General features: G+C 43.9%; 1 protein-coding gene across 1 annotated transcript; it reads right to left on the bottom strand.

The window, feature by feature from the left end:
* Positions 1-227: 227 nt before the first annotated feature.
* On the bottom strand, positions 228-8,623 carry TMEM215 (transmembrane protein 215). Its single transcript, XM_065046346.1, has one exon. It carries the CDS (start codon positions 8,048-8,050, stop codon positions 7,331-7,333), a length of 720 nt encoding a protein of 239 aa, XP_064902418.1. The 5' UTR covers positions 8,051-8,623; the 3' UTR covers positions 228-7,330.
* Between the last annotated feature and the right edge of the window lie 624 nt (positions 8,624-9,247).

Below are 9,247 nucleotides of genomic sequence, written 5' to 3'. Positions count from 1 at the left end.
GAAGAACTGAAGGTGATATGTGCTTTATAGATCACTTCAGTTCTTCACTCAGTGGCCATTCATTGTCCATGGTCATGCAAAATAATGCAGAGGATGCTAATACTGTATCCATTATTTGATGATTTTATGGAAAGATTGTGCATTTTGATTATTGCTTATTGCAGCTCTCTCTACATACAGGTGAGGATGCAGGCAGGTACATCAAATGAATCACACAACGCAAAAACTGACTTATGAAAGTCTTTAATTAGATCAAGAAACCTTCACAATATTTTTTCAGTTAGAATGTTGAGGAATAGGCTGAATAAACACAATACTTTAAAAAAAGCCCAACAAGTAAGAAAAATGGTTAATGTATTTGCAGGTGTAAAACTGTCTACATTTTGTTCAAACCATTGGCATTGGAAAAAGACTGTGTTTTGCCACCAAAATGTTAGTCTTTATCCCCTAGATTAGGCAGCAAACATCTTTTATTTAGGTTCTTATCAATACGTGCGGAGAATCTCCAATTCTATGGTTCTTTATGTGTAAACAGAAAAGTTATCTGCTTCTTCCTACAGCTAATTACTCAAACAAACAAACAAAAAAAGTATTTAAAGTGAAGTGGAACAAAATCAGGTGTTCTTTGCAAACAGTGCAAGGGCATAGTAGGAGCGCCAAGCCTGACCATGCAGTTGGAGGGTGCAGGGTCTCTTGAAGATCTATATCTGAAGAAGAGGTTGGTAAGAGCTTCCCCAGCATGTAGAATATCACTCTTTCCCACCCCACTCAGGCCCCCAAAAGTTATTAATAGCCCTTCCATCTGAAATGGTCTCAATAGTAGGATTCTTTGGTTTGTTAAGAATATTTCTGGGGCTGTCCTTTTGGACCAGTAAAAAGACAAGGCTATGCAAGATTACTCAGATAATTCTCCAGCTGGCTCCCATCTGCTTTTCAGCTAATGAATATTCTGTCCTCCTAATTCGTGTTCGAATTTTCCCCTACTTCACACCAGTCAGTGTAAAACATTGGATTGTACAGTGTTACATTCTAAATTGGAATTCAAAGATAAAATAATTTGCAATCCAATACTGTCCTCTAAGAAAACAGTGGAAAATTCCCCCTCTTCCTAATTTAAAATTTGCTAAAATGTGCTTTCTGAAGTACAGTTATAAACCAACCGGTCTGAAATGTGAGACAGTGGGTCTTGTAGAACTTGATTGTGTGGGAACCCAATGACTGTAACCTTCCAATGAGCATGCATGAGTCCACATGGTGCTATTTAATGTTCCATAGTACACTAACCACAGTCCCCTGGTTCAGACAGGGAACGAACCTACCTCATCTTCTGTATTTGTACCTCAGCTCTCCACTCCACTACATCTTATGTGCATCTGCAACATTTTAGAACTAACTTCTAGTGCTGGATTTAACAGTTTTCACACAGTACTAAGTTTGACCTTGAAGTTCCACACTAAATTTTTACTGTTACATCTTTGTGAATTTTGCCTTGGATTTTAGTTGAAATAGAATAGGTACTTCCTAGTCGGTGAATACCAAACATGAAGCTACTGTAGAGCATCCTTATGTTCATGAGTGCATGTAATTGCTAATGATTATCACTGCATTTCTCAGTAAAATACTATGGGGTGCAAATAAGTGTCTTGATAAGATCTGAAAACGAATCAGCTTTCCTGGCACCAGATTCCTACTACGTATCAATTTTTTTTCTGTAACTCTTCCATCCTGCCTCCAGGCAGAAAAACACTCTCTGTTCCTACCTAAGGAGCCTGTTCAGCGTAAGCTACCAAGAAGAAGCTACACAAATGGAAAAATGCTCTAAACATATTGCCTATGTGACCAGAATATAACACACTTAATCTAAAAAAGTAATGAAATACTGTCTGTGAGCCTTTTTGGTCTCTCTTGATTTCATGAATAATACCTCTTCTTCTGTTCTTGCCCCACTAGACCAAAGTACAGAGCCAGATTTTCAAAGTATTTATGCCTTTTCCTCTCCCTAGAGTAACGAAACTGTACGTTTAAAAATTACTAGTACTGTATCTGTCAGAATTGACCAAGGGTTCAAGTTTTTTACCAACAGTTTGGAGAAATGCTGAATGCAAAGCACTGGAAAATTTCAGTTTGCAATTCATGATGGAGCCAGGATTTCTCAGGGGCTGTAACAAAACACAGACCTGGAGCCTTTAAACTCTATGTATCCTGTTAAAAGAACTGTGTGTCCTTAAGGAACCACAACAGAGTTCATCTCTAGAAAAATTGTCTTCTCCTAAAGGACAGAAGGAATTTTAAAGTGCAGAAAATTTGTGTCAGGTGTCAGAAAAGCAGAGGGGTCCTCTGAGCAGATCTCAAATTAATATATTGCTGTGCTTGTGTATTCTGTAACCTGCTTTTGCAAACAAATGCATAATGTATTTACATCTATGCATGCTGCAGTATTTGTAAGTAAAAAGATGAAGCATAAACACTTCTGCATGTATCTGACAACAGGATAGTCAGGGCTAATCCTTGCAACTGTTCTGAACAGAAAATAAGCTGTGATTTAAAAATGAATGAAAGCTGGATCTCCTTGCCTAGTAAAGACATACATGGTCTGGAATTTCTCCACTGTCAGGACTGATAAATTAAAGGTAATTCTTACTGATGAAAGTTTGCCAGAGAGCATTAAAAGTGAATTCTAGATCTGTTCTCTGTGCTGTTTCTAAAGACCAGGCATAAAAGGGCCCATAGTACCACAGAAGTAACAAACCTGCCAACAGTCAGCCCGATAGGGACTGCGTGTTCAGACTGGCTGCAGAGCACAAATGGGCTCAGCATGAGCTGCTTTGCAGACGATGCTTCATGCTGTGTGTTCAGAATGCATCAGGAAAACTCCTCTACTCTACATATTAGGAAACTCCTCTGCAAGTTTTAATATGATTGATATTAGAAACTTACAGAGAAACCTACCAAGACCCAGAAAATCTCCCATGTTGGAATGCTAGCAATATGGCTTTACTGGCAACGTGTTTAGATTCAAGTTTTTAGTGCAGACTGTGTTCTGCATATAAATAGATCAGTCACTAAATGCTCATGGAAATGTGGCTGGAAGTGCCTTCGAGGCCTGACAGTCACCCCCCTCTAACCCATCTCTATGGCACCTTTAGTGTAAAAGTTATTACATAGAGATGCAAAATCCCAGGCCTGTGGTGCAAGAACTGATGATTTAGTTGGACGTCTCAACATAACAGCTTACATAGGATGGATGATTTGGGGTCAGATTCTACCAGCCCAACCAAGATCAGTATCTCATTCTGCAAACAGTCTGGTATGTACCAGGAGAAATGCTGAGAGAGGGTCACAGCAGCTGTTAATCTGCTAATTACAACATAATAAATAGTTACTGGAGCCAAGACTGCAGAGAGATTGGCTTGGATCGTGAAGAACTGCCTGTGGAAGAGCACCACATTTCTGCAGAATGCAGATCGAGAATACAATGCAGCGACACAGTCCTGAGCATGCGCACCTCCCACCCATTTGGTTCCAGGCAGAAAGGACAAGCTATTGTTTAGTGCTCCAGGGGGACAAACTGCACACTGATTAAAACTCCCAATTTTCTGTTAAAGGCTTTGCAATTATCAGCTTGTATGACCGTAAAAATGCTATTTATGACAACAGAAATCTAACCACAGCAACACACAATTGCCATGCATAGAGTTTATCTGTATATCACATTGTTTCTTAAAAGAAGATAACTGTAGCACTATGACAAATGCTATTCTAAAAATTAATTCTGTATATATATCAGGAACCTTCTGTGAATGTCCAAATCACTGGTTTTCTTCAAACGCTGATACGTGCCATGCCACCTGTGCTGTAGGAGCAAGCAATACGTGGCCACTGACTTCAACAAGACCAGGCATTAACCCCACAAACAGAGCTCCACTACAACTGCATGCTTTGTGTGGAGGACAGCACTGAGGAGAAAGTGGGATTTTGACCCAGAGGTGTTTTGAAGGTAGCGAGGACAGAAAGAAGCTCTCATCTCTGGGTCCTGGCTTGGAATCGCGCCCCAAGCTGTGGCAGCCTGAAGTTCAGACCCAGGACTAGAAGCTGCCTCTGAAAAGCGATGCGATTATTGCTGCTTGTTCCAAGATCAGCACTGGTCCTACAAGTTCCAGTGGCCATCAGAAGAGAGCACATGAGCTGAAAGAAAATAGAACCCCAGTAATTCTCTGGCCTGGGCATGGTATCTGCATAAAAAGCTTGAAACTGCTGCCATGCCATCTTTCATCAAATAAACAGCAGATTTCTACTGGCAAAAGCATAGCGTATGAAAAAAACCTCACTTTATGTAAAACAAAACAAAATAAATAACGACAACAAAACAAACACAAACAAACAAAACCACAAACAAACAACAAGAACAAAAAACCCAATCAAACCACCACCACCAAGCCCTTCATTTTTAAATGGACAGATTCTTAATTTTGACATGGCCTAATTAATTCATTTCCATTTCATTCCCTGCTTAACTATCAGAGAAGAAAGGACGAAAAACTCAGAGAAATAGATTTCAGAGGCAGTATTAATATCAAATTCCCACATATTCACTAAAAAATTTTAGTGGGTTTTGATGGATTAGCCTAGAAATATTGCTTAAACTTGTATTTTGTATGAAATCTTACCTCAGCAAAATGAACAAAGGAAATATCATGCCTGTAAATACAATGTTTTACACATAAATTTTGCACATCTCTTTCCATAGCGTGGGAAACTTTCTCTCCCATCAAACTTTGCTTAAGACAAGCATCCTCTCGTTTCTACATGAAGAATGGAATAAAGCACATGACCAGATCTGCATGGCTGCATCTCCAGTTATATATTTACTGTTCCATTTGTCACTAAAGTTTGCCCTCTTGCCTTGTAAAACCCCATATAACTTTTGACAGAGAACATCTAATCCTCGACAAAATGGAAAAACTTGACCTCTTCCTATATATATTTGCAGAACTGTACAAATCTAGGTTCCCAGCGGGCTGATGCTTTGCTCTCTTATGCAAGGCGAGCGATTGCTCACAGCCCCAGCAAAGGCAGGACGCAGATACCTGGTAGCCTGTTTTCTTACAGTGGGTCTGATCTTCAGAAATGCTGAGCACCCGTGGGCACAGGCTGAGACCCTCACCTGATTCCCTTGGGAACAGAAAGAGATTAATAACCCTACTCCTCATCAGCAGTATTGTAGCTGTTGGCTTCAGAAGTCATGAGATAAGAGTTCCCAGTACCATCAAAGAGCTGCTCTGTACATTGCAGAATAAGGTCCTGCAGTGACTAAGCCTGGAGAAGACAATCTGTCTGACAACAACAACATGCTTTTTTGTGGGAACGGCAGCTGAACATGTCATGGAGAGAGTCTGTTTTTGCAGAATTCCTTTGCTCAGTGGATAAAACCTGGGCTGTAAAGAGTATAAGTGTTTATTTATTCCCACAGTACTATTGCTAGATGCCAGAGCAGCAGAGCTGCCTGTAACTAACTACTGAGATGTCTTGTCTGACTTCAACTAGCTTGTATTTTTTTAATTTGTCGTAATAGCACTCTGATGCCCCCCCAAAGCCTGGACAAAGCATTAACATCTTGCTCGGTCTGAATGAAACTAAACTATCTTATGTAAAAAATTTTATTTCCTTCTTCTGAAAACCTTTTCAGAGACTGGTTGTCTGTAACAATTTGATGTAAGTTTCCAAAAAAATAAACTGATAGACACATAAAGTTTCCATTAATTATCCAAACAATTTGGTGGGCAGCAAAGAATATCTCCTTTCAGTGGAAAATTCCTTGCCACTTTCTACACAACAACTCAGGTTGCTACAAAAGGAAGGGAATTTTACTTCTTTCCTACCTTGGTAATTCAATACATCTGTCTAGTACAACTTATGGTTGAAAAAAAAAAAAAAAACAAACAACTAAGAACAGTTACTAAGACTTCCATCAGAGAGGTATTTTTTGGACTTATGAGAGTTTAGTCATAGAAACCGGAACTTTGTGAGATGCTAGCAAATTACTCTATGCTTTAGTGACCATTCCCCTAAGAGCTTAACCCTGAGAACAGCTGCTTGGCATGCACATCATACCATACCACATCTCTGTTATCTACACAGTAGAGGCCAGATCAGATGTTTATATGCAGCATGGAACATGCAATTTACTGTTGGACAGAGTAGCCAGGATTTCTGTTTCTGTGTGTAAGACTCAGGCTTGGATTTTGAATCATTAATCCTCATTGTTCATTTCATATTTCGCTTGCTATGTATCCATAAACTGTGAACAAAAAACACCTGCCAGCCAGGCCCTCCATTCCCTTCCCCCAGCAAAGCATGGCTTTGAGACCCCTGAGCAGACCATAACCATTCGTCACCAACAGAGAAGCAACCGGCATTTTAGAAAAGGCACATGAAAATTACATTTTTGGAAGGGTCAAATCCAGCTCTGAACACAACCCACAGAAGTCTATTATCTGAGCAACTTTAGAGGTACTGAAATATATTTTTAAGACCTGAGTCCAGCGACATCTGCTCCTAGTGTCTGCAAGAACTGTGTCATGATCATGATGTAATCTCCTTGTCAAGTATGCCTACAAAATCCAAAAGTGTTAGAAACATTCCAGTGAACTCAATACGAGTGGGGAAGAAAACTAAAACCTGTACTTTGCATGCTATTGATGGTGGATTAATCAGCCTTTGAAAACTCCCCTGAGCTTATGTGGCTCCTAGGAGACTTTGAGAAGAGCCCACGGGGTCAGCAATTCCTTGAAGCAAAGGAAAATAAAAACCTGCCAGGAAGAAGGAAAAGAAGCAAAAGACTTCTACAGTCCCTAATGTCAGTCAGCTATTAGAGTGCATGCTGACATCTCTCAGTCCCTCCTAAAATGAAGTGACACTTGCTAAGATCCATTCAGCCATAGAGCACCACATTCTTTCCTGCAGACAGCTCCAGAGTTTTGATTCAGCTCCTGATTTCAGCTGACAGCCACTACTGTCCTCCTGTCAATGTGTCTACGGGCTTGGGTACAATAGGCAGCAGAAAAATATAAGAGAGGGAAAGGGAGAAAATGAAAATAAAATTATTTTTTTTTTCCAAAATGAAGAATTGAATTCTTTAGCCTTTAAACATGCTTGTTTACTTACAGAAAGAGTATTTCAGGCACAAAAGGTTTGAGTATCAGTCACATACCAGGTTAAATTGTAATAGTATCAGGATTGTCCCATGCAGTGCAGTCAGCTATATTATCCCCTATCAAGAAGTTGAAGTTGTAGTTTTTGTATACATACATATTTATAAAGTATGCATCCTTCACACTATGGTCTCCTGGTCTGAGTTGACTCCAGTAGGGTTTATGTAACAACAGTATCTGTCATAAGGGCTGTTGTCCTTGTAAGAGCAGACAATGATACTGTCTTTAGGAGCAACAAAAATGTTGTCTTCAATGTCAGGGCAATCAGTGCTGTCCCTGGTGGGAGAAGAGCTCTTCTTCTCCAAGGCACTGTACACGGAGCCATCTCCCACAAACACATTCCCTGGCATTTCTGGGTAACAGGTCTCCAGGTATCTTAGCATCTCGTCCTGCTCCACCTTTCTGATGAGGCTCTTGCACTCACCCGTGGTGGTGGTGGTGGTGGTGGTGCAGATGGACACAGAGTCCTCACCTCGCAGCTCTCTCCTGTCCTTCTGGTATGCTTTCTTGGCCAGCTCATCGCAACTCCCCTTGCCAGACTCCAGGTCCGAGGGTGTCCTCAGCAGCTCCATGACATCCCGGTCCTTGACTTGCTTACAGCATGGACACTTGTTCTTGGGCCATTTGGTGCAGCCGTCGGTCTTTCTGGTGAGAGCAATGGCAGCAATGCCGGGCAGGCAGATGGCTGGCCCAATGGCCAGCAGTGGGATGTCCCCCAAGGTCTCTCCCTTGATACCAGACACGGTGAACATGAAGCCGAACACCAGGAAGACGCTGACCAGAGCCACCACCAGCCCCGTCCGGGGGTTGATGTCGTCGGGTCTCATGGTCCGTGCCATCCTGCTGATGTGCAAAGGACCACTTTCCTTCACCGAAGTGGCCCCTCGGGGCAGCAGACGGATGCTCCTCGGGAAGAGGCTGAAGTTTCGCGGACAGTGAAGTGCTGAAACCCCCGACGTCCGGCACCGCTCGGGTTTCCTTGGACGGAGCCGTAGCCGGAGGGCGGGACAGGGACGGGGACAGGGACGCTGCCGGGGTCGGTCAGAGGCCGGGCAGCGGGCGGGAGCCGTCCTGCCTCCTCCCTGCCCGGAGCCGCTCTGAGCTGCGCTCCGCAGACGGCTCCGCTAAAGCGGGAGAGGCCCCCGCGCCGGCAGCCCCGCCGCGCCCTCCCACGCGTGACGGCGGCCACGCGTGTGCACGAGCGTGTGGGGCTAAAACCCTGCAAAAAGGGAGCGGGGGAAAGGAGGGAGACCCAGGCGGTTCCTAGCAGCCGGCGGGCGGGGAGCAAGCGGCCGCAAGGGACACCTACCCTTCCTCCTCTTCCTCCTCCTCCTCGCCCAGCCCCGCCGAAGCCCCTCAGCAGCCGTGAGTACGTGCACTGCCCACGGGTGCCGCGGCGCGGAGGGCTGTGTGGTCGGTACGGGTGGAGCTTTTAGGAGGGCGGGCCAGGGAGTCTCGGGGGGGTTCCCCCCACCTGATGGTCAGCTGGCAGCTGCCACCGCCCCGGGGTGCCTTCCCCTCCCGGGAGGAGGGAACCGAGCCTGGGAAGCCCACGCCGGAGCTCCCGACAGGCGTCCTTCCCTGGAGTGCACCGAAAAGCGGGGTCTGCGCTCCCTCTGCACGGCACCCTCTGCCCTCAAAGCCCTTTGTGAAGCTGGGATTTGTTGAGTAAATCCTCCTCGGGACAAAGAGTAGTCCTGCCTCAAACGCTCCTTTACAGAGTTATGTGCAAGCGCAGAATAAGGCTTTCGGAGATGCCATGCTGCCGCTGAATTTCATCACGGGCGAAGCCCTGAGAAATAAAGCCTCTCCCGGAGTTATCTCCTAACCCAGACATGAATCCAGCTGCTGAGATGCACCTCGCAGTGTTTCCCTCTGTGTCTAAATACTGCCATAAATCGGCTGTGATGCTGATGTTCAGTTTGTGTTTTGATGCACACAAGTGATGGTAATTTGAAGTAAGCCCCACCACCTGAATGAATACAGGAGAGGACCTGAAATGTGTGGGAATGTGGAAAGGCAGGAGGAGCTTTATG

Source organism: Columba livia, chromosome Z, assembly GCF_036013475.1.
Source record: "Columba livia isolate bColLiv1 breed racing homer chromosome Z, bColLiv1.pat.W.v2, whole genome shotgun sequence".
Classification (NCBI taxonomy): Eukaryota; Metazoa; Chordata; class Aves; order Columbiformes; family Columbidae; genus Columba; species Columba livia.
This window is presented reverse-complemented; position numbering and strand designations above follow the sequence as displayed.